Here is a 27181-nt window from a genome sequence, read left to right as displayed (position 1 = left end):
AACTTGTCATCACAATCATTACAATATTAAGCAAAGATCATGTTCCAGCAAAACACTTTTCCAAAAAATAAAACTATTTTTTTTCCTAGGCTCCAATATTTAGATTTATTTTAAACCCTTATAGAGATTTCAAAATAGTTGAATCTCAGCCAAATACATTCCTACCTGAACAAACCATACAGCATTTGAAAGCATATTTATTTTAATTAATTATAAAAATTTACCTTTATGGTTTATGCTTAATAGTAACATAACATTATGTGCTACACTCAAAATATTACACAAACGGTAAACACTGGCACCAGAAATATGCAAATAGGTATGTTAACCCAATGTTTAGGAATGAATTGTGTAAAATGGCAGCTAATGAACAGCCGAGATTAATAGTTAACTCCAGGTAAACTATCAGTAATATGAAATGTAAGGCAAGATTACCCTGGATTATGTTTAGAAGGACCAAGAGTTTAACTATTTTAAATATGAAGTCAGGTGTAGATGGCAATTTCTGAGCATCTTACCGAGTAAACTCCTCCTGCAGCTGACCAGGATCTGGAGGAAAAAACTTTACTGACAGCCGAAAGAGTGTGTTCATTGGCCCTGTGGATGATAAGAATAAAAAATATGTATTCAAACACCCACCTAACCTGTTACTTGAGAAAACGTAGACGCCATTAACTTTTTTAAAAACCAGCCATTAAATTGTATATATATCATTTCAGCTTAAAAAAGGCAGGAAAAATAGGTGAAATGTATATTTAACCATCATTAAATTATTGGTAACACTTTACAATAAGGTCGAATTAGTAAGTGCTAATTAATGCATTTACTAACATAAACAAACAATGAGCAATATATTTATTACAGTATTTGTTCATGTCAGATAACGCTAATTAACGTAAATACAGTTGTTCATTGTTAGTTCATTAACTCATGGTTCATTAATGTTAACAAGCATGAATTTGGATGTTAATAATACAATAGTAAAGGTTGAATTATAATTGATAAATGCTGTACAAGTATTGTTCATACTTAGTCCATGTTAATAAATACATTAATGAACCTTAAAGTAAAGTGATCAAATTATTAGCATTTAATAATAATATTTTATTAATATTGATTATTGATAATATATGTATTATTGTATGTAATAATAAATATAATAATAACAACAACAACAACATCATCAAAAACAACAACAACAACAACAACAACAACAACAACAACATCAATAATAATAATAATAATAATAATAATAATAACTATTATTATTATTATTATTATTATTATTATTATATTTATTATTATATTATTAAATAATATTTTATAACATTATTTTAATTGATATTATTACAACAACTATTGTTTTTATTATTATTATTATTATTATTATATTACTATTATTATATTACTATATTTACAAATATTGTTACACAGAAACATACACAATTGTTAATAATTAAAATATTAACCTTCATTACATATAAATGAAATTATGTTTTTTTTAATATTAGTTTATTTACTAAACAAATATAAACACACAATAGTCAGATGTATTTTATCAACTAGTGTAAATCTAATAATGGTAAAAGAAAATAAAAAATATGGAAAAAATATTTTGCCCAGTTACTACATTCTAACGCAGGGATTCTTAACCGGCGTGCCGCGAGGTTAAAATTAACTCTCAATATTATACTATAATTTTTTAATTGCATATGCTATATTAAAATGATCAAAGTAATGCACTTTCTACTGTTCTCTGGTTAATTACTTCAAACTTGGCACAAAAACAGCCTCACCATAGCATCTGCAACTAGTACACATCTGTTCATTCACAAACTATGTGAAGTCTCTCTTTGTGTATTTTTGTGTTAACTATTTAATATATCCGCATAGTTGTCCAAATTAATGTCCTGTGAGTGTTTTATAACAGACGCGCACTCATACAGGAGAATCTAGCAAGACTCAAGGGTGTTTCTGCCATAGAATGTAAAATAAACTTGCATATGAGCTTCAGACAAGCTCTGGCGGAGCTGTTCACTGTTCCTGTCAGTGATCTCCTAATAATATCCAGCTGCAAACTCAACTGTCATCAGATCGATGCATTTCAACAGATATAAGGTGTTTTACTGTATTTTAGATTTGTTTGTATACTTTGAATAGAAAATATTTAATAATAGCCTAGCTATTCAGTCAGTCCAGTTTAAAGCAGAAGCTGGTTCTTTGCAATCTCCTTGTTGACCTGTGGATCTCTTTGAATCCATGTATGTTTTTACAAAATAAACAAAATTATATATAATATAGTTTTAGTTAAATATATAATTAAATTTAAATAGAATTATATATTTTTTATAAAATGCTGATAATATTAATTTGTTATAATAATATAATATAATATAATAATTAATAATATAATATAATGTAATATAATATAATATAATATAATAATTAATAATATAATATAATATAATATAATATAATATAATATAATATAATATAATATAATATAATATAATATAATATAATATAATATAATATAATATAATATAATATAGGCAGCATCGTGGCGCAGTGGGTAGCGCTGTCGCCTCACACCAAGAAGGTCGCTGTTCGAGCCTCGGCTGGGTCAGTTGGCATTTCTGTGTGGAGTTTGCATGTTCTCCTAATGTTTACTTGTGTTTCTGCTGGGTTCTCTGGTTTCCCGCACAGTCCAAAAACATGCGCTTTAGATGAATTGGGTAAGCTAAATTTTCCATAGTGTATGAGTGTGTATGGGTGTTTCCCAGAGATGTGTTGCAGCTGGAAGAGCATCCGCTGCGTAAAACACATGCTGCATAGGTTGGTGGTTCATTCCGCTGTGGTAACCTCTGATTAATAAGGGACTAAGCAGAAAAGTAAATGAATGAATGAATAATATAGTATATTACCTGTTAATAAATAAAGGTTTAAATGACTATTTCATACAAAAATTTTAGAGAAAATGTCAGACAAGTGGGCCTTCAAAAATTGATTGGAGAAAGAAGTGGGCCCTGCAGTGAAAAAGGTTGAGAACTCCTGTTCTAACGAATGCCCAACCAGGAAATCCTATACTTTAATATCCTTTTTTTTCTATTCACAGAAATAGAATTCGAAAATATAAAAATATACATTTCATATTATATTTGGTATAAAATGAGTTGCTGAGAAACATTAAAAACACTTATGAGCTGCCCATCTCAAATCTCATAGCTGGGCATTAGATTTTAAATATATTTAAATAATAACTACACCAAAACATAGTGTTCCCACAAATTGTTAAAACTAATAAAATAAATAAATAAATATAATAACTGGACAAATGTAGGGCAAGTTATTGGCAAGTGTTCATTCTAGGCCACAAAGCAGAAAGCGTACTTACGTCTCACTTGCTTCACTATGAGCTTGGAGGGATCCAGCCAAACCTGTCGACACAAAACAATCCAGAACAATAAGCCTTGCATTTTAGCTTTTAACCACCTTATAAACTCGAAGCAATAAATAATACAAATAATCTCTCATTCTTTCAAACAACATCTGTTTCTGCTCTTTGAAGCGAGCGCTAAAACTAAAGAACAGCATGCACACAGACACCACAGAAGAGATCTCAAAACGGTGACAACACCAAAAGCATATTTTCAGCATATTTGGAAAGTTACTAAATCGGCTGCTATTCAAATGCCCTGAGATATTTCAATTTAAGACTCTGTGCCTGTTCTTGGGGTTTTGCATAGATGTGAATGATGGGTTTTAATTGTGTGTCTGTCGAGCTCCTCCCAGCACATCTGGAGCTGATTGTGGCAAGAATGCACCTTTTCTCACTCCACCTCCGGCGCCTTTTACTCCGCTGACCTCTCATCTCTTACGAATCATCACAACAACCCTACACACACACACATATATATTCCACACCTGATTCAACTCTTTCCAAAAAAAAAAAAAAAAAAGCTGGATTGGCAAACTCAAAAACAGATGGCCAGCAGACTGTCTGCAGCGTTTCTCTAAAATTACTTATAAAAAGTTTGTTGACAAAGGTATTTTTTATTTAATAATAATGAAGAAACCATGACAAAAAAGACATGATTAAATGGCAGTGCCACATTATTTTTCACTGTTGTTTTCTCCATTGCGACTTAAATTTATAATGTATTTTTTAATTAGGGCCAGGTCAGCAATCGAGGCTATTTTCATGGCAACAACATTTCAATAATAAATATACAACTAAAAACAACAAACAACTGAATAAATAAATTAAATATGAATTTTTGCGTTAATACATAATAAAAATATATTAATATTCTTGGTGTCACTTGTCAGTTAAAAAATGTCCTTAATCGAGTTAATTTCATTAAAAAAAAAAAAAGCCTTTTGGAAACATTAAAATTAGGACAGTCCAGTAAAATGTTTTACAGCGGTTAAGGAGAATTGTGTGGTACAAACATTGAGTGGGGTCTCAGTGTTAATCTTGTATGTCCAATACGACATCTGGTAAAAATCACTTGATCAAGTCTAGTCTAAAATCTCTTAAAACCTTTTGTTTGAAATTTCAGGTTGTAATTTTGATACAATTTATTATTTTTCTATTCATCCCACTCCTCTTGCCACTTATTTAAAATGTAAACATTGATAAAAGGTCTCATCTCTGAAGGAGGAATTTGGCATGTGTTCACCACTTGTTTCAAAGCGTCCTTAGCAGATGCATCAGCTCGCTCGTTTTCTGGAAGCCCAACATGTCCTGGAAGCCAGCAAAAGATGATATAATAAAGCTAATTTTGTAGATGGTGAACTTTGCTTAAAATGCTATCAATCAAGGGATGATCTTTTTTTCATAGCGACTTATAATATTTTAAAATAGATTTTATTTTAGATTTCAATTACTCGTTTTATTCATTTATATGATATTTTAAATACAGTTTATTTAGTTTTTTTTTTTAGAGTTTAGTTTTCATGATACATATAATAAAAAAAATCAAAAGGCATGCCTAAATAGTTTAAAAACTAGCAACCAAAAATAATTTAAAAGACTAAAAAAGTTTTTTTTTCTAATATATTCCTTGCTTTTAGTGTTTTTAGTCTCTTCATACTAAACAAAACCACACCGGCGCATCAATTCAATTCAATTCATCTTTATTTCTTTATTTCTATTGATTTTACTATGTAGCTTGTGTCAAAGCAGCATAACTTAGAAAATTATAGTAAATTGAAACTGTCAATCCAGTTTTCAGAGTTTAAGTTCAGTTTAGTTCAGTTCACTGTCATAAGCTTGGATAAGATACACAGCCCTACTATTGATTTTTTTTATTTTCAGAATTATCCAATATCCATAACATTCCAAGTTATACAATGAATTCCATTTTAATGACTGGATTTCTTGATTACTTCTGTATTTTCTGCATCAAAAAAATGACAAGGCCTATTTGTGTTCCACAGAAGTACGTCTAACAGGTTTTGAATGACTTGTGGAGGAGTAAATGACAGTGTGTTAAATTGTTGAGTCAACTATCCCTTTAAGCAAACTCATTATAAACAGGCCTTTCACTGGCTAATAAAATAGCGTATAGTTCCCTAGTAAAGTTTGTCTTTTTTCTAGTCCAAATATTTATTAATTCTTAAATAAAGAAGCATTTTCTAGACTAGAAAAAAATGTCATTTTTCAGAAATAATTATTCAAAATGAACAGTTTTTCTTTAAAACAAGTAAAACAATTTGCTAATGCGATCAATTTAAGCATAAAACGTTTGTTAATGAATCATATTACACTATAGGCAGATTAATTTTCTTGTTTTAAGAAAAAAAACTTTTGAGATGTTATTTCTGAAAACTAGACAATATTTTGCACTTGTCTAGAAAATGTTTCTTGATTTCAGAATTTTTAGAAATAACTAGAAACAAGACAAAAACACTAAGTAAGACAAGTAGGTTTTATCCAGCATTAATCTGCCTGTAAAAATATACAAACAAAAAAATTTCATTCCCATGTTACAGAATAGCAAACTGTGTTCTTTAAGTTTGTATCAGGCAGGTTTAAGGGGAAAGCTAATAGCTGAGGCCCAGAGAGAGGGGGCACAAACAACATAATACACCTTCAGGACTTTTAAGAGCTTAGCCGGGTTTTCAGAGGAGCAGGCCATTCACAATCCCATCTTTGTGTGAGCAGGGGGACTGTTTGTCAAGTGGCCACTTACCCAGTTCATCTGCAGGTTCTGGAACTCCAGACCAAAGTAATCGCTCTCAATGAGATTGATCCGTCTGAACACGTCAGAAAGAAGAAGTTGCCCATCCGCTTTTGACTACAAGAAATAAGAAAAACAAAACATTAATTTAATATACAAATTTTTAAACATCATGAAAATTATTATCATGATTTAATCGTTCAACTAAGATGTACATTTCAAATACATGCATCTTTCAAAATGTTCATTTATCAACACTATAAATTAAAAACTTAACAATGACAAATACAAATACAACAACAACAACTAGGCCTGTCACAATAATCAATATATCGACTACTCGCACAACACATGGACATGAGCTCAATCATTCTTGGTGATTTTATATATACAGTATTGTCCATAAAAAATTCTAGGAACATTTCAGTTGATTGTGAAACATCTCTATTGGAGGCATCAGTTTCAGTATGGATTAAAAAAAAACACTGCAGTAAATTACTATAGTATATGTTATGGGTGCCAGACGAATAAAAATATATCTTTTACTTTTTTTCTCTTTTTTTACTTTAACATTTCTGTTAACATTTATTATTATTTATTTATTTGTTTAGGATATACATCTTCACATTTTGATTTCAATGCCTAAATATGAATAGTTAAAATGGCATTAATTAAATAAAATATTGTTAAGAATACAATAGTATGTGTTCTTTGGGAGAGTGCAGTTGCATTATGATGCTATTATAGTGTTAAAATTTACATTTTGGTGCTATATATGATTTGACAGGCACAACAACAACATTGTACAACAAACGTTTAATTTAATTTAAGGCCATGTAAACAAATATTACACTGGAGAAAGATGACATGAAACAGTGTTTTAAATATTGCATAAATTACAAAATTATAATATTAATTGAATAAATTCAAATAAAAAAACATAGTATCTCATTTACAATATGTTAGTAATATTGTATTGTATATATGATATGCATTTGTAATGCACAGTGTATTATTTACAATGATATTAGGATATTAGAGCTAAACATGGGATGATCAAGGTTTATCGCTCTTTGGAAAAGTCAAGGTTTTAAAACCGCCGGAATTTTCTGTTATACTGTTCCTACAGTATATATAAAGTTTTGTTGTTGTTTTTTGCAACTATATTATTTAGTTTTTTAGGGCAACAGTATCTCCAGCAGAAAAAGACTCTCCACATCAAAAGCTACTGTTCAAAAACATTTGAAATGTTTTTTAAAATAAAATATATTTGTTCAATGAGGGGAAAAGTTGCTGTTTCTTACTCAGACGTTATAAAAGAACATATTTTAGAGCAGTGATCAAGAGAATGTGATATTTTTATGCAAGGTTATCATACCGTCACAATCTTATACCGGCGGTTCATGCCTAATTGGAGCCATATAACAGTGATTTATTTTGGTTATAGATATACAAAAATATTATCAACATGTCTCAATATGGACAAAGGCAGCTAATTGCATTAAAAAGATAATATAAATAAATATAATCAAAACAAAGATATTATGATTAACTAAACCAAAACCACGAATTAAAAATGTTTTTAGTTGAAATTAAATAACAATTCGTACTAAGCTAAAATTTAAGGAAAAATGTGTGTTTATATATAATACATTTCTTTTATCTAGTTCTGTCTTCAATAAGTTTAACTTCAATGCACACAAAATACTAAAAACTTTACCAAAAATTAGATGAAAAGATGTAGCTCATTTAAATAAGTTAGAGGGGTTGTCAAGTTCCACTTGTAATTTCATCTTTCTTTCTTTTTTGTTAAACACAATGGGGTTATGAGGGGTAAACTATTTGTGTGGAAAAGCAGCTGTGTCTGCTATGAAGTTGCTGGATATTTGAGGCTAATGGGTGTCAGTGGGAAATATCTGTGGGCTCTCTGAGTAATTCTCCACAGCATGAAGGCCGTCCTAAACCAGACACAAGGCCACAGCACAGCCGCTCTGAGATCAGCTGGACCGTCTGCTGTAAACACAGATCAGTGGCAGGCTAGCAGAACATCTAAGGACATTTCAGGGTATGTAGGCAGTTAAACCTGCTTAAAGGGAAAGGGTTTTCCCTGTAAACAGACTCAGAGGGTTGTCATTACAAAATGAAGGACTAAGTACCATGGTATCCTGAATGCACAGAGCTTGGTTTTGCCATGTGAGCCAGTGACATTCTGGGAAAATTACACAGCAGACAGCTGTTTGTAATGTGAAATGTATTTTTAAAGACCATAAAAACAGCCTGACTTGAATTTGGAAGGGCCAGATTGTTACCCTCCAGTTTTGTGGTACTTTCTAAACTGGACTGATTCTTTTTGCCTTTAATACGGTTTGTTAAGTTGAGAATGTCCAGTCTGTGCCAAGCAGGTCAGATAGGCACCGTACAGATGGCTTCCTCTGGGCTCTGCCAAAACCCGCATTAACATGAACAAGAGAGTCAGTGCGAGGAGGGGGAGACCAAACTCTCATAAAGAACTGAATGAAAGGGAAATCATAACATTTGATATGGCTGCTGCCAATGAATGTATGGAATGTACAGTATGTCTTTATTTAAAGAATATATCAATGGCTGTGTTTATATGCACTGATTTTCGTCAATCTGGATGAATTGAATAGAATTGCAGATCTGTTTACAAGTACTTATCTGATTCAAATACTTGTTTATATGCATTTTATATACAATCCTTTTAAATATGTGCACACGTTCGGCCTGTGCATTATTACACTAGTGGAGACTACATAGAAATGAGCTATAAAATACAAGTGTAAGTATGTTTCCTTAATATTACAAATATAACATTAAAATTGGCTACATTTGCAACAAAATTTTCATCCTCAAACTTTCCTTTTGAGCGCATCTGGCTTTAAAAGTAATCAGCAGAAAAAACTCATCATCTTCTGAACTGATGTCTGGTAGGTTATCTCGGTTTTTAAGACATTTGGATGTATCAGGTGTAGCCTACAGTTGATTTCAGTGTAGATAAAATGAATCAAAGTTTGATTTAAAATGACACAGTGATGACTTGTTTTATGAGCACAGTAATTCCAAATGAATTTCCAACATGCTGATGTTTAAGAAACAGTTCATGCTTATGTTCAGTTTGGTTTAGTAGACTTTGTATTTAAGCATGTTTGTGTCTAAAAATCTAAACACTACTTCTAATGTCGAAAGTCTTTTACACACAACAGTGTTTTTTTTTTTTTTTTGTATGAATCTAATTTATTCATAAAACCTATTCCTAATTGTAATATCTATTTAGTTTATTTTATTATTTAGAGGTTCAATTTAAACTTGTGTTTATATGTGGGTTACAGCACACTTAAAATATTTGGTTCTTCATTAAGCAGCCTAATAAAAAATATATATTCAGCCATCGGTTTTATGCATTTATTAATCAATATTCCCCAGAGACTTCTAAATATAACTGGAAAATTTGTTTTACATTTATATGTTTTTATTTTTGCTGTTGGATCGGAATACAAAAAGAATACAACTTTTAATCAGATCGAGCTCAATCAATAAAACTCAATCCAATCATGCGTTTACATAAATACAACCAATTACTTCAGAGCATGTAAACATATCCAGCAATACCTGGAACGTAATGCGGCTTTTGGTTATGCTACAGGGGATATAAAGTTCTAGATTTAATTTTGATTCATTAGCTCTCAATATGATTCTGATTTACCCCTTTTCTAGCAAGGCAGAAAAAGTACTGATTTGGAGCCAGAGTCTAGATCCAAACCTGTTCTTTGTCTTTCGACACACAAAGCATCGGCACTGAACCAGGAAAAAGTGGTTATTAAGTAGCAAAACATTGCTGGGCTAGATGTTAGAACCACTTGAGTCAGGAGCTGAGGGCAGAGGTTGACCATGACCCCTTTATCAAATGCCATTTTTTTAAAATGGCAGTAGAGCATAATGCTGAAAACATTGCTTCTAATCTTTACCTATTCAAATTATAGTGTGGTTCATGAACATGTTATCACTCGTAATCTCAGTCTATACAAACTAAAGCATAGGTCTCAAAACTAAATGTCTGGAGGGCTGCAGCTCTGCACAGTTTTGCTCCAGGTCCAACCCTGTCAAAAACAGCCAATCCAAATAATCGAGGTCCTCAGAGTCAGGATCAGCTTGATTAGTTGGATCAGCTGTGTTTGATCAGAGTTAGAGCAAAACTGTGCAGAGTTGCGGCCCTCCAGGAATTGAGTTTGAGAATCAGATTGTTAATAAAAACTATAACAAAGGTATTAACTAACAACTAATGCTGTAAATTATTGTAGTTTTTATTGATTCAAACTAGTAATTTACTTTTGTAAATTTTTCCACTAGAAAACAGGCTTGTAAAGGTATTTTGTTTTGGAAATAATAATTTTGGAAAAAAGATTCCCTGGTTATACTGAATGTTCATGATTCCCGAAAACCAATACGGGAAACTGATTTTACTTTCAACGAACGATCAATACTAATCTAAAAAATCTATATTTCGCCAAGCCCTTAGATAAGCAACTGACTTTCCTAGACAAATATTTGTGGAGATTTCAGTCTTTTCTCACTCAATTTGTAATTATACTACCTTTATATTAAAATGTTTTATATGGTTTTTTTTTCATCTAGCAAGAATGCATTAATTGCAAAAGTAGTACAAAAGTACTAGTAATTGCATTTACAATACAGCAAAATACTTCTATTTCAAGGCAATACTCAAATATGTAAAAAAATATATAATAATCATCAATAAAAGAACAATAATCAGAAAAAACAAAAAGACCTATTAACATCTGCTTTTAATATGCAATTTCATGAATCAAATCAAACAATAAATAACGGGTTTAAAACCTTTGAGCTCATCTATTTGACACCTTCAATAATATTAGGAATGAATAAATGTTTAGTGAGCACCACATCAGTTTATCCAATCAGTATTATTTCTAAAATTATATTCAACCATTAACATTTTAGAAAGTAAATGCATTTCAAGTTAAAAGTGGTGCTGGTATGAACCCATTGTTGACGTTCTCACGTGTGAGGTGTGTCTTCATTTTGGAAGTGAATACTACAGACTGTCAGTTCACATACTTCAGCATTAATTGGATTAAGTCTCTTTTCTGCAGCATTCTCAAGCTCCCCAAACTAAAAGCCTATTAGAATTACAGCATAACTAAACAAAACCAAGGATCAGCTCTGTGGTGATGACTGTAACAAGGAAATATCAACCGTAGCTTGTTTTCCATGCATGACAATACAGTGCCTGCTGAGCTCTACAAACACATATCCAGCAAGCAGAGGTTCCCCTGTTACAGTTGGAAAGTTAGTCGGCAGGTTTATGGGTCAACAGTGGCTGGGATTACAGAGCAGCAGATGTTCACAGACTGGGGATTCTTTCTAGTGTTCACTACACTGGCAACTGCTGAATCCAAACGAACAGTGGTGTGTAAGCTCTAACATTTGGTCTGTGCGTGAGCAGAACTGACATGCTCATGTGTTTGAGTGCCGGCTGTGTTGAGGCATGTTGAGATCTTAGCGGGAGGCAGCTCTTTCTCACACTCCAAACAAAAAGCAGGATATTGCCATGTTGCAACGATTCCAGCCACACCTTGACACCAAATGATAAGAAATGTTGCAAATCATTGACCTTAAGTAAATGTATGACAGCTACATGAATGAATTACAATGTTTTCTGTGCTGTGGCTGCTGAAACATCTGCACTCGCCCAAAAATAAGATCTCACTTATCAAAAAGTTCTCACTTTTTTGGAAATAGGTTCAACTACCTATAGTTAAACAGTTCCGTTTTACCAATTTTGAATCCATTCATTCAATCTCCATGTCTGGCAGGAGCACTTTTAGCTTAACTTAGCATAGCATAAATCAGTGAGTCTGTTTAGACCATTAGCATGTCACTCAAAAATGTAAAATACGAGGTTCAATAATTTTTTCTATTTCAAGCTTAACTCTCCTGTAGTCCTATTGTGTAAAACGAATGACAGAAAATGAAAAGTTACTATTTTCTATGTGGATATGTCTAGGAACTATACTTTTATACTGGGGTAATGACTATGGCTACAGTAGCACAATGATATACAGCACCTGAAAAGTAGTCTACAGCTAGGTTAATAAACAGTATAGTCGAGTATAGTTACTTTTCATTTTCCGTCAGTCTTAGTACTACTTACTACAGAAGAGTCAAGCTTTAAATAGGAACATGATCTAAACTCTTTGGGTATTTGAGTGAGATGCTAATGGTCTAATCTGATTCAATTATTTATGCTAAGCTAAGCTAAAGGTGCTATTTTTAGACCCGCGTATAAACTGTTTGCATTCAAAAATGGTAATACGTTTAACTCTGGGGGAGTTGTAAAATGAGCCTATTTACAAAAAAGGTCGAGTACCCCTTTATATCCTAACCTCACTTGGCCTTCATTACGTCTACTATTATTATGATGCAGATTCATAAATACAGGCAGAAGTGGATGGCCCTAAAATGGAGCCTAAAACTTTTTCAGCTTGTCCATTTTTCTAAAGAGGTACTATAGCTGATAATGCACTAAAACAAATTACTTTTTCATCTTGTAAAAGCTGATGTGGTTGAATGTGTTCACTATCATTAAGTGTCTACTCTCCATCTAATGACTATGCCACACGCGTAATCTGCGCACGCACACATCTTTTATTTATTTCTTTTTATAGAAAATTCTCTGCAGAAATAGCAAAAGAAATGTCTGCAGATTCTTTCTGAGCCCACTTATGACCCAATACATGATGATGTACCGAAATACAAGTTTCTATAAAAACTGCAGTTGCTTTCCTGTTCACTCATAAGCTCTGTTAAACGGGTTCATTCAATGGTGTACAGGAACTGCGTATTATGCCAATAGCTCAAGCGAAAGTACTTAATGTAAAGAAGTAAAACATGTTCTCATTCAAAACCAAAGAACACGTCTAAAAAAAATGTATCTAAATATTAACACCAGCTGACCCACTGTAATTAGATCATCAAGTAAAATGCATGTTAATACAAGATTGTAATAATGTCTCAGACATTTGAAACTTAATAAATAGTAATCAAACAGATAGCTAAATATAATTTTTCACATTGTGATTTGACCACAATGGTGATTGTGCTGCTAAAAAAAGATGCGAATCTGCACTCAAAAATATACTTTTACGGTTCCTACTTCTTTAAAAAGAGTTGAAACAACACAATTTTAAAGTTTTTTTTTTTATGGGACAACTTAATAGTTTTATGTTCAATCTACTTAAATTTATAAAAACCATTACATTAACTTAATTGATTTCAGAAATTGTGTGGAACCCAGAATTGTTTACAGTGTTTGGATGGATTCTTGTGGCAGATCCATCAAAAATGAATTCAAGCTTCTAGTTGATTGAGGAGGTTTGTGATTGGATACATCTAGAACACATAACCAGAGAAAAACCCACTGATTTAATAGAACAGTTATGACACGGACAACTTTTTGTGATATTATAATTTAAAAATGAAATCTATATTGATGAAACCTCCACAATAACTATAACATGCATTTACCAAATACATGTTTTTTTTTGTCTGTAAACAAAATTTTTACTATTTTCAGTTCTTACAACTTGGCCAAGTTTGTTCTAATGAATCACACAAATCAAAAAGTTAAAGTAAAGAAAAGCAGCTCCAGGCAAAGCATTGTATGAACGTAACAGCCAACACATGACTACATATATTAGATTACCTTTTTAGTTCAATATTTGGCTCAATAAAATAAGAGGACAAGCTCTGCAGTCGGCTACATTTTCTTGACTTTCCGTCATTGTGGAAAGAACGTACTAGCCAAGAACAAAAAAGCAATTGTAGCTGACCCTAACTCTCAAGTTCTTGACCGTGGATTCATTTAAGAGAACAGATCAACACACTCCCTTCACTCAATACACACACTGTTACATCCATCAACAAAACATCTCAGGAATATGACCCTTCAAACAAACGTCACCGGGTCATTCCATTTAAACAGTACACAAATGATCCATCTGATCATCTTTTTTGTAGCCATCAAATGGAGTGACTCCTGCAAGCGACGTGTGATTGCTACCTGTGGCCTGCATCTCAGCAGACAGCCGGACATGAAGTGTTTGTCAGCAGTTAAAATGGGAGTTAATCAGGATCAGAGAAGGCTTTAAGTGTACCTGGCATTACTGACCAACTGCTCCAGTGTGCTGCGTCACCAAGAATAAAGCCCTTCCTATGAACCAAACTCCCAGAGTGCAGTTTGACAGGAATAGTTCATATGAGTTTTGGTGCTCTGTCTCCTTCAATAGACCCAGCACAGAGCAACACATTCTCTAGTTGTAGATGTAATGTGATTTAGACAAATCTAATCATGTATTTCAAGTGTACAGTTCCCAAGAGTTCTTATGCCAAGTATTCAGTCTTTCTCTCTGTTTACAACAGTTTTGTGTACATATGTGTATTGATCTTTGATGATTCCAGCATATTTTTATTGTTCTTCTTTGAAATGAAGCAATAACAAGCAATATATATTTTAGAAAGTGTGATGTTGTCCACATACAAGTTTATATAAACAGAAAAATTGACATCAAAAAAAGTTGAAGATGTTCTTGCACTTCTTGAAGACCTTGAACTTCGATAAGCTTAAAGGACACATTTTTATAATGCTATATCATGAGTGAGATTCTGCAAAATAGGCAAGTGCAGGCTAATGGGGCGTTCCCTCCAGATGCAGTTCACAGCAGAACATTTTGAGTTTACTCACCTAATTCACTTCACAATAGAAGTCGCAGGGCTTCTGTCTGCCCCAGTGACTTTTGTTGCTAAATGACTAACATGGATTTTACTGAGAGCGTAGCCGTGCTTTATCTGCTTTAGGAAACTCTTTCAGAAACTCCACCTGGATGATGGAGGCTTTCAGCGATGCTTCCAACTGAGCTAAGCCCAGATTGATGAGCTGTTGTCTGGTGGCAGCAAAAGGATTTCCCCTCGGGACAACAAAAACAAAATCACCTCACTTGTTTAAATAATCACTAGTTAATGCGGTGCAAATGTCCGCTAAGGTACAGATTTTCCAGTTCGGGCAATTAATGTGTCAAACATGCTTAATTCATGCAAATTGCGTCCTTTGTGCGAATAGTGCCACAGGATGCCTATTCACACCTCTGCATTGACCTAACATGTAAATCACTCACACTTGACGCTTTATCCACATTTGGTGTGTATGCACCATAATAATGGACCCTTTTCACCAGACGGTGATAATGCTTATTGCTGTTGGTGATTTTTTTAAACATACATTTATAAAGCCTATACTTTGTATTAGGGTTGCACGATACCAAACAAAAAATGTGATGGAGTAATTCGATAACGATATTTCTAACGATATACAATATTCCCTAGAAAAATGCAACTTTTATTAGCCAAGTTTTTAAATCATTTACTTATGATTTAATTAATAATTCACATAACTGACAGTAAAGTCAGTTGTTTTCTCTTCTGGCTGCCGTTATCTTTCTCAAACTATTATTCTCCTTTTAAAAAGTTGCTTAAACAGTATTGTGAAGATTTTACAGTTGTTATTTGAGCAAATAGGAATGCAAAAAAAATTTGTGGTACTTTTCCATTCATTGTTCTCTACGTTTACCCAACAATGACCACTTCAGCTACTGAGAAATGTGAAAATGTGAAAAGGACCAATTTGAGTTTCTTACATTTTCCACTTAACCAAATGTAAAACTGAATACTTACATTTTGGCTACAAATTATTTAGCTTTTGGTTCTCATTATTCTAAACACACTAGATTATATATTTGCCTTGGCATCTCATGCAAGTTATTTGCGTTATGCTTACACAGTAGTAACCATGTGAAATGTTCTGCATATCAGCCAAATGATTCATAAACACATTTGTTAATTCATTTACACTAAAAAATTTCTTCTGCAAAACTGTTGCAAACTATTTTTATGGATTGAATTTAAACAAAAAATTAATTTAGTAATGTTCAACTTAATTTGTTTAAATTTAGCCCAAATATTGTTTACAATTACTTAACGTAACGTAAATAAAAAAAAAAACTACTTTGAATCTTTTTTTTCAGTGTACTTGAAGGTTCTTATTATATTTTTAAGTCGTTAAATGTGTATCTAGTCAACCAGGTAAACTAAATAAAAAATACAGTGTTGTTCAAACATTTTGGGGGATTTTTCTTTACCATACATCACATATATCCTTAGGTTTTTATAGCCAAGAGAAAACAGAAAAGCCTTTTTCATAAATACTAAGCATAATACAATATTAGTCAACTAACGCAGAGTTTATTAACATGTCAGTGATCAGATAATAAATGAAGTCTCTTTGGCAAGGCTCTGTGTTGAACTTGATCTCTGCTCGTGCAAATCTCCCGACTTAAGGTCAAAGCCAGCGACGGCTGCCAATAGGGCCGACCAAATGAAAAGCCCAATCTGTCACGCTTCAACACCCTCAAATTATATCAGAATGAGAGATGGCAAAAGTTGTCATCTGAGTTGGGGGTGGCGGGGGTTTGAAGCAATCAAGAGATGCTGGCCTCTAGGATTTTCCCTCATGGCCAGCTCTCTCAAAGCAGTCACTAATTTGTTCCACTAATTGCATCGTATGGTTGGACGTTGAGCAGGCCAAGTGAGTGAGTGTGCACGCGTGAGGCTTCCTAGTGCTGACTCTACTGATAGGGCCGATAGCTTATCCTGTGACTTACTATTTGAAAACTGTTTTGTCATGGTTGCTATGCTGCATAAGACAGCAAGTAAACATTTGTGATAGGCCAATAAATCAAGAAAACAAACTAGACTATTTCGGGATTACTCGCACAGGCCCCATAGGTTATTAGCAGATGAATTTATGCTTAACTGGCATTAGGTTGTATGAATGAACTGTGAACGGCAAATTCCTCCATCAGCAGCAGCTGCCCCATAATAATCTTCTGATGTGCGATACATTTAAGTGGAAAATCACTGAGCAGCATAAATGATTAATTCATTATTCAGTCTATAAGCAAAAGTGTTGTAAAATTTCAATAATGCATAAGGGTAAGGCTGCAAAATCGATCGAAGGTGATTGTTGTTTGCATGTCAATAAAACTGTTCTGTAATCAGCAATAAATCGAACACCTTTTTGCAGCCTTAGTACACATGCATTTATTTGAATAGATCTCCATTTATGTTCTTACTGATATTTTTTTATAGATGAATCAAGGCTGCATGGTCCACACAGAACACACTTTTCTTTTCCAATGCGCTTCTTTTCTATTGTTTTTCAATGTAAACACACACTTGATGGATGTGTATAAATGTTATGCTTGCGTCTCGCATCTTTTGAGGTGCTGCACACATAAGCGCCATGTCAAGTTAAAAGATCTTCAACTTTCACACACAGTGTAGCTCATTACTGTTAGTACCACAGCAGTGGACCAATCAGAAGTGCTCAGAGGGGGGCAACTGTTGCAAGCTTGTTTACATGCACTCAGGACTGTATTCTGTGCTTTTTTTCAAATCATTCCGAACATATACAAGCCCTCACAGCACCGCAATAATTTGACATTTTGATTCATGTCTTTGAGTTTTATTTTATCTTCTTTTAAAATGTAAGAAAAAGTAGAAATAAAAACAGTATGAAGCAATTGAGTGCGAATCATTACCTTCTTTTGAATAATAGTAACAATGAGATTAACGTACCAAAGTAACTTAAAAAAAAAAAAAAAAAAAAAAAAACGCAAGCGTGCAGGACTAACTTCAGTAATATCTTATTTTAAAAAGTAAAAAAAAAAAACTGTAACTAGGGCCAGATAGAATCTGCTGACATTTTTTTTTGCCATTTCTGTGTAGAATTTTGTTAAAAATCTGCAGATTTATGCGAAAGGATTTTGGGAGAATCATGACCAAAAAATAACACCTTTTTACTTTTATTCAATGTTTACAACGCAAATTAAATTAGATCCACTTATTTGGTAAAAGAAAACAAGTCTCTCATATTAGGGATGCTCATTTCGGTTAATTTTGCTAACCGACAACCGCCGCTCATTAATCGGTTATTAAGGGTTAACTGGTCAGATTACTATTAATTTTATATTAAACAAATTGACGTGACTATTTTGTGTCCGACAAATTAAATATTGCATTTTAAAATACTGATTTATTTTTATAGCATATTAATAACAGAACATAACAACAGAGCATCTTCACGCACCTGCAGTGTTTAGCACAGAAGAGCAGAATAATCTAAATAAAAGGAATAAATAAATAGGACTGCCCTAAATTATTTTCGCTTAAATAATTAATTTATATTACAAAACGAAAATACTGACTGATTCTTTTTAATACCCGGCATAGGCAGTTTTTTTTTTCAATCATATGTTTTTTTCTTCTGTCAAATAAAAATAGCTGAGTTCCTCAAATTCCCCGCTCCACGGAAAATATGCATTTATTTAATGCCCCGCTGTTATTATAATCACAAAACCTTTTTACATTTTTAATAGAAATCATTATTTTAAAGAATATGCGCGCGCTGCGAGATGAAAAGACAACAACAACGCACACATATGTTGACTTTTTGTAAACAGTTTTGTTGTTTAAATATGATATTGCTTTAATGTGCATACATGCTTTATATGCTGTAAAATAAAAGGTAAAGCCTATTTGTTGCGTTTATGACGCAGATCCAGGTCAACATCAGCGCTTTTTTTGGCATCAACACGTCTGTTTCAAACAGCAATATTCCTCTTCCATTTTGCTTCTTTGGCAAATGTGTCTGTAGCCACGGGTTATACGTTATCGTCCCGCAAAGTTAAGTATGTCTTGCAGTAAAACAAGTGGCCGACCACAGCTAACGTGCTTTTTTTCATTCCAAAAACGCGAGGCGCACCTCACTGCCTTTATGTTGACAAGGAAAAAAGAAGAAGCGCGGCCGGTCCTCTTATGAAACGACTGAATCAGCTGGGTATCGATTGTGCAAAAGTGTTGCTGTCTGTGTTGTTATTACAATTGTAATATTTAACAATATTGTGATATTCAAGATTTGTACATTCATCCAGCTCTGGATAACTTAAAACAGCGATTAGACATTCAGAGCGGCATTAATGCGTCCTGAAGTAAAGCGAAACGGCTATAAACTCCAACAAGATAGAGTCATTATATACAGTCATACTTTATCTTTAAATAAAGTATAACTATAGAAACTGTGTTCATCTTAACTGAAAGCTTCTGCGTGTTTGCTGGCCTCACGCATCGCGCACCTGTCAGTCAGTCAGGACGTAACCCCAAAGGATTAAACATAGCGCACAGCACTATACGGTTACAGAAAAAATTGCGCTGTTATAATCTACCTTTTAATACGTTTTGGTGCTATTATAATCCGCTATTAAAAACAACAACAACAATAACTGAATGTTTTGAATGTGAATGTAGCCATGGCTGGATGCATTTTGGTTTCCGCCATGGAAGAATGAATGTAGCGGAAACCATGCTCTTTAAAAGTTCTCTGTAGTTGTTTTGACAACACAAACTGCTGCTCTGGGATGAGCCGCGTGCAAAAGATGCCCCTCTTAACGCAAAGGCGCATTCAATCGGCACCTTATGTAGTCAAAATAAAAATATCTAAAATAATAATTTTAATCGTTTAACTGATAGCATTAATCGGTCACAAACGCACCCTTTCGTTTAACGGTTAATAGATTATTTTGAGCATCCCTATCTCATATAATATATCTAATAAAAGACAGAAAATATTACTTTACAAACTGTGTTGTAAATAAATCATGTGACCATTTCTATTTTAGTCAATAACTAAAATTAGTAAAATTCATTTAAAAAATGGAATATAAATTTACACATATAACAAAAGATTTTGTATGGGCTTACCTGTTATCACCGATTTCCATAGTAGGACAAAAAAATACTATGGACGTCAATGATTACAGGTTTCCAGCATATTTCAGTCCTTTGTGTTTAAAAGAAAAAAAATTTAGGTGTGAAATATTGAAGGGCAAGTAAATACATTACTCTGGCATATTCGACCTGCCTTCGTGTGCATAAATGTTAATAACTAACCTTCCTATGAACATGATTTGATTATAGCTACTGATGATAATGCGAAATAGTACTGTAACATTTGCGATTATATAAAATAAAAAATAAATATAATTTTTTAAATAAAATAAAACATATGAAAACATAGAGGGCCAATTAGAAAAAAAATACCCAAAACATAAATTTAGGCATTATTTGGGTTCAAAATCAATACAAAAAAATACATATACGGTACAAGCCTCGTATTTAAATCTTTATCAGTAACGTTAACATCTTGATAGAAAGTAGTTCTGTCATTCAGAGTTCATAATAGTCAAAAAGGCGACAATAATAATTAATCATGGAACTTTGTTCACGTTTTAGGTTGCTGAAAGTATCATTTGCTTCTTTGTTTTTTTTCTGGTCTCTATATTGTTTTGTTTTTTCGCGCTTCACTCTTGCGTTGTCCATTCTCGAAAGGAATGGATCAGATGGAATCAGATGTGATTGACACGCTTGTTATTATTATCAGCTCAAGAAGTTCATTATTTTAATTAAATATATATGTGCAGTGAGCAATCGCAAATAAAGCTCTCTAGAGAAAGTGAAAACCCACACTTTTAGACAGCCTTGTAAACAACAACAACAGGACACACGGCAGATTCTGTTCTTCTTGGCTTTGTGGCTGTTCATCAAGATGAAGACAAAGTTTGTTTGAGCTTGGGTCAACCATAGCTCGCTATTTTATAAATATATATATATATTTTTAATATATAATGTCTCGGCTGTGTATTTAAAAATGGCACTTTGTTTTCATTCTTCTGACTTGTGGACATGATAATGACGTTTCTCTGTAAACCAATAGTGTTCAGCTGCACGTATAGCTTTGCCTTTTATTGTGCTAAGTACCCTGTGAAAAGGGTACTCAAAAAGTGGTACAGTACGGTTCGCTTCTTAGTACCTTTTGACAGTGGAAACAAACAAAGCGTACCATACCACAACGTTCTGTACCACTCAGTGGAAACAGGCCATGAATGGTCTCCTGGACTTTTGTGTATCATTCCCTGATTTGTCAAGCTTCTCCATTATGCCCATTACACAACTGGTAAACTATTGATGCCAACAAAATATCCACAAACCCAGCAAGCATACATGATGACGTATCATGTGTTTTAGACTGTAAAGTGTAGACTGGGATCTTTTTTTTATTTTAAATGTAGTAAAAACGACAGTCTCCACATTGTTTTAAAATGAAACCACACTAGCGTAAACAGCCTTAATCTATTACAAATCAAGTCATCCCACTCCAACACAACCCACCAAATTCAAAACTGCCTACTCCCACCTACCCCTACAAAGCCTGTCAAACCAACTATTTATGAGCTTGTTTGCGCATGCTGGACAAGTCCTGCTCTGCTCCCTCCTCCAAAATCCCATCAGCCAGTCCCTGTGCCTCCACCGTTCCGCATTCCCCAATGAAGGAAGCAGCCCCCTCACTGCACTGACCACTCCACAAAGACTCATCTGTGCCTCACACCAACAAAACACACTCATATACATTCATTAAACACACACACATACACACAGACCTTCAAGAATTTTACAGGTCTCTGTTAAACACAAAGGAAGGAGTGATTGGGAGTGCTTTTTTCCACTGCTGTTGTTGGGCTAAATAAAAAGGGCCAGTGTTCTTGAGCTTTCTGGTGTTTTGAGGTGTGGGCAGAGCTTCGAGCCATAATGACCAATCACATTCAACCCTCTTTTTGAGGAGCCACCCATTAACCTGGGGTCACTGTGGCTTCCTCGCTGTCAGCTGCAGTTGTTTTGAGAGCACCTTCAAAAACGTCTCTAACATTTACAAAAGGAAAGAAACTGGGTACAATGTCTACATAAACACAGAGGGAATGTCTACTTTGGGTCTTACACAACACACATTGTCTCAAGAAGAAAAAACACACACATTTAAAAGGAAGGAACTTTGCCAGCAGGGATTAAAGTTGGCACATGGAGCCAGCGTTCTTGGAAGGCATGTTTTACTTTCTGCTGTGCCATTATATGTCATTTATGAACCGGAAATGTCTTTTAATGTGACTGTTTCCAGGTCTGTTTAGGTTCAAAGAATGTTTCTAGCCACTGGACATTTTCAGTGGTTCAGCTTTGAAAAGGGTTGTTTTTTTTATTTTCAAGGCCTGAGTCAGTTCAAACATCCAACGCAGCAATTAGTGTCTATTTTTACTTGCACATCAATGAAGAAGAACAAGCCCAAGATTGAATTACAAGCGTTTAAGTCAGGACAGATTTGTTTTAGAACTTATGCAAGTCATAAAGCACATATTTTACAAAAAAGATAAAAGGGTCACTAGCTGTGTTTCCATCCAACTATTTTTATGTGCATTTTGGATATGCGCAAAAAAAAAAAAAAAAAAAACACAAGATGCCCATCAATTACCGAGTAGGATAAACTTTTTATTCGACTTTTATTTATTGAATGTAGAAAAGATTCACACAACTTCTCTGATCGCAGCAAATTCCGTTTTTACTGTTGATATTTGGCACCAGTTAATCAAAAAGTGATGAATTTGTTCTCTTTGACTCGTTGGATGGAAACGCTGCTTTATTTGCATGTCTGTTATGCGATAATCCAGTTTTGCGCATAAAGTTGATTCGCATTTTTGGATCGAAACATTGCCAATGACAAATGTGTGTATGATTAAAAATAAGATATTCTTTTAAATAGCCACATACTTTAAAATGAATGTTGGTTTTTACCATTGGCAAAAATATATTGTGTAACTATCAATTAAACAGTACCTTTAATTGAAATAACTAAATACTCATTTATATATTTCATATTTATCCATTATATTTACAGATTTTATTTTTCCACAAATGGCAAACACCATATAATTTAGGGCTGGACGATATTAGAATTCCAATATTTTTTATTTCAGCAATATACATTGCGATATAAATATAATTTTACCAAATGAATTGAATAGCCCTATTTGGAATAAATGTAGTAATTTTCAATCGATTGACATGATTTTGTAGGGGAACAAATCATGCATGAAATGTAACGTGCAATTAAAATAAACAGTGCTTTACGGTTTTCAGACTATAGCCAAATCATATTCAGGTACAAAAATTGAACAAAAAAAGCCAAACTTAAAAATCACACCACAAAGACTTTATTGTTTACATAGTTCAATAACAATATTTTCTATTAAATACTGTGTCTGAATGCTCTTAGTAATGCATGTGCAAATGATAAACTTTTACTCCATTAAGATTAATCTCTGCAGTAAGATTAATCTCATGTATTTTGAACTTTTGATATATTATTCCAATATCATATATATAAAAAATCCTAAACTATTCAATCTCAACTCAACATTGCAGATCCTGCAATGTGTCCATTACAGATATGCGCATTGCGATATCGATGCTACAACGATACATTGTGCATCACTTATATAATTTAACATTTCATTCATTTTTATAGAAATATCAACTAATAAAAATGTATAATAAAACACATTATTGCCTTAACATGCATATTAATTTTAGTCCAAAAATTAAAGCATTCTCATGGCTTTTTTAATCTAATAAATTTAAATTTTAATGTTTTTTATATATATAAATAATGAATAAAATCTATACAAAAAAAACATCAATGACACAAAGGTCAGTGTTGCAATTACATCCACAACATTTTGAAGTCACTAAAACTTGCACCCCACTGATAAATTTGTAGAGCTGGATAAAAAGTATTTGTCCAAACAAAGAGGGCATTATTACATAGCTGAGGTGTATTTATATCTGTTGCATAGTGTCATTGAGCAGATAAAGGAGACTCTTTACTCTCTCTCTTCACAAGCAGCTGTGAACAGACCCTCATTGGAGAGTATTTGGCAAGGGTCCTGGTCCTGGCACAGTCAGCTTAGACATGCAACCAACCACACACACACACAAGCTCTTCTGCCTCTCTTTCAGGGCTGAAAGCAGGGGTTCTAACAAAATGCAGCACATTCAGGCTCCAGAACGTGCAAAGGGTATCTGCAGTCTTTTTTTAATGGCGTCTATTTCTGCCGTTCCCCCCGCAGAGCCCCAGTGCTCCAGTAGATTCCTCAGAAGGTCACAGCAGGGCTTGAATGGCTTGCTGCGTACACTGCTCAAATTCCATGCAAATGTGTATGCGTGCATGTTCTCTCTTTGTTTTGAGTGCCGAGAGAGCATTTGGGTGAACAACATTTAAAGAAAAAAAAATAAACAATGGTCTATAGGAGGAGTCCTCACCATCGCAGCTGTCATTGTTGTGACTACAAACTTAAAGTCCTCATTTTTTTATTTAAGTTAAGCTGATGTACTGATTAGATTGAAATTATAACACTTTAGTTTGGGAACCAATTTCCACTATGAAATACTTATTAGCAGACTATGTTTATTGGTAATGATTAATGCCTTATTCTGTACAACTATTTTTCAGATCCCTTAACCCTCCTGTTGTCTTAGTTCTTAATTTTTTTTACTCTCTTCAACATTTAAGTCAAAAATGACCCACCTTTACTATATCTCACACATAAAGCAGCAAAACTTCATTTCAAAACTCAAATCTATTTTGCATGAGGAAACAGTCTCATCTTCAGTCACAAACTCTGTGGACGTCTAGGTTTTCCCTCACCAGTGTGCAGTTTTTTTAATCAATGTTTTATCAGAGGGCATCATTTATGTTTGACTCAACTATAGGGTATAATTTCTATTGCTAAAAGTACCTGCAGTAGCGTAAAAAGTTTTTTTTTTTTTTTAAAAAGACCCATAACAGGAGGGTTAAAGGGATAGTTCCCCCCAAAAAAATTTACATTTATCCACAGTACCTCGTGTGATTCTAGGGCAGTGGGATTTGGCCTAAAATCAAAATCTCGCTTAATTAAATATTTTAACTTGATTACAATTAATGAAAGGTTTTTTATATAATTTATTTATTTACTTATTTATTTATTTGCCCCTATGTAGAGTTTCTTCACAGGTTACGTTGTACGGCCGTGCAGAGGCTACGCCAGACCATATGTGTGCGCTCGACACATGTATAAATCAGCCTTAGCAGAGCAGGATCAAGTGACTCTACACACGGTAGGGAAAGTAATAAAAAAAAAAAGACCTTTATATATATATATATATATATATATATATATATATATATATATATATATATATATATATATATATATATATATATATATATATATATATATATATATATAGTTTTAAATGTCGATTTCCATTACTTTTCAATTCTCGCTAATAGCAAACCATTAAATGTGAATTTTGCTTCAAAAAAGTAGTTTAGGTATTGGGTTAGAGATGTAGAATAAGATCATGCAGAATATGTAGATTATAAGTACTAATAAGCTGCCAATATCTCAATACCATGCATGCTAATAAGCAAGTTAATAGTGAAAATTGGTCCCTAAAGTGTTATCAAATGTATTGACTTTGATTGATTATGATTATGTAGAAGAGTGAATCATGCATAAAATGTAATAAACCACTGGCATATATAAATGCAATCATGCAAAGATAAAAGTGAGATAAACAGTGCATGCGTTATGGTTTTGTATATTTAAATGTAAAAAATACACTGCAACATCAACTTAACATGGCATATCTGGATATATCTTATACTGCGGAAGTACACAATGCAATATCGATGTTAAAACGATATATTGTGCAGTCCTATGAATGGTCCCCAAATTAAAGTGCGACCAATATATACACACTGTTACACATATATAACTGTTAAAACATTATGTAATTGCTAGGCCTTTAGCTAATGAAAATGAAAAACAAAACAGCATATATATATATATATATATATATATATATATATATATATATATATATATATATATATATATATATATATATATATATATATTTTTTTTTTTTTTTTTTTTTTTTTTTAAGTTTTTTTTTTTTTTTTTTTTATCTAAAACTAAAACTACACAAACACAACCGCATCTAAATTGAGGCAGCTGGCCTATCTGTGACTCTGTGACTCTGACAGCTTCGATGATTATTTAGCAGAGCAGACCCGAGGCCTGTGTCGTCCCATGGGTGTGGATGGGACAGGAAGTTTGGGCTGTTGTAGCGGTTTCCTCATCACTTCCTATTGGCCTAGTGAACAAAAACTCACAGGGAGCCAGACGTCTGACAGTCAGTGTGTCTCAAGCATGTTTATGCTGGAAATCTCAAGGCTGCAAATCAGCCCAGAATATGAACGAACACGGACCGAACAGCTGTGAGCCCAATAATAGACTTAAGAATTCCCCTCAATGGGCGATCAATTCCATATGCATCTTTAGTATGTATTGTGCAAAAATATGCAACGAGAACTAAAGTGGCAATAGATTCCAAATGCTAAGAAAAAAAGAAGAAAAAATTAAGCAGAAAGACTTTTTTTTTTTCTTTTTGTCAGTAACCACCACCATTTTAAAGAAAAGTGGCCATTGTACTTTTACCAACATGACAACAGTGATGAAAATAAATGACTTGGCTGTTGTTAAATATATCATAGGTCCAGGAAAATGCAGGTCAAAGAATAATGCTAAGTTGGCAGATGAAATATATCCAGCAATATCTTTACACCCTATGAAGTACACACTTCATCACATCCTCAACAGATATTCTTAAATTTCAATTCACACTCTACATAGGAAGTGATTTGGATAAAACATATGTTGTCTATTATTTCAAGAGCATTATAACAATATTTTTAACATAATTACTAATACTTGAAGTATTACAACAACAGTTTACAATGTAATTCAAATGCTCTGAGTGACAGAGTAAAATTTAAAGGCAACCTATGATGAAAATCATTATTGGAAGCTGTTTGGACAGAACTGTGTGTAGGTATAGTG

General features: G+C 33.2%; 1 protein-coding gene and 1 long non-coding RNA gene across 9 annotated transcripts in view; one reads left to right on the top strand and one right to left on the bottom strand.

The window, feature by feature from the left end:
• The window catches only part of farp2 (FERM, RhoGEF and pleckstrin domain protein 2), a 90564-nt gene that overhangs the window by 44185 nt on the left and 19198 nt on the right, over positions 1 to 27181 (bottom strand). For all 8 annotated transcript variants that reach the window (XR_015493692.1, XM_087257219.1, XM_087257221.1 and 5 more), the window contains exons 3-5: positions 6198 to 6302; positions 3395 to 3437; positions 519 to 597 (exon numbers count right to left, since the gene is read on the bottom strand). Coding sequence is in view for 7 of the 8 variants with exons in the window: in XM_087257219.1 (XP_087113345.1) it covers positions 519 to 597; positions 3395 to 3437; positions 6198 to 6302 (227 nt within the window). In the remaining variant the exon portion in view is untranslated. The remainder of the gene's footprint in view (positions 1 to 518; positions 598 to 3394; positions 3438 to 6197; positions 6303 to 27181) is intronic.
• Positions 7997 to 15867, top strand: LOC147836366 (uncharacterized). The gene is made up of 3 exons (XR_015493706.1): positions 7997 to 10283; positions 10424 to 10933; positions 10991 to 15867. It is a non-coding gene; the product is annotated as an uncharacterized LOC147836366 (long non-coding RNA).

The sequence above is a fragment of the Danio rerio genome, chromosome 6 (genome assembly GCF_052040795.2).
Source record: "Danio rerio strain M-AB ecotype USA chromosome 6, GRCz13ab, whole genome shotgun sequence".
Classification (NCBI taxonomy): Eukaryota; Metazoa; Chordata; class Actinopteri; order Cypriniformes; family Danionidae; genus Danio; species Danio rerio.
Note: the sequence above shows the minus strand (reverse complement) of the source record. Positions and strands in the feature narration are given on the sequence as shown.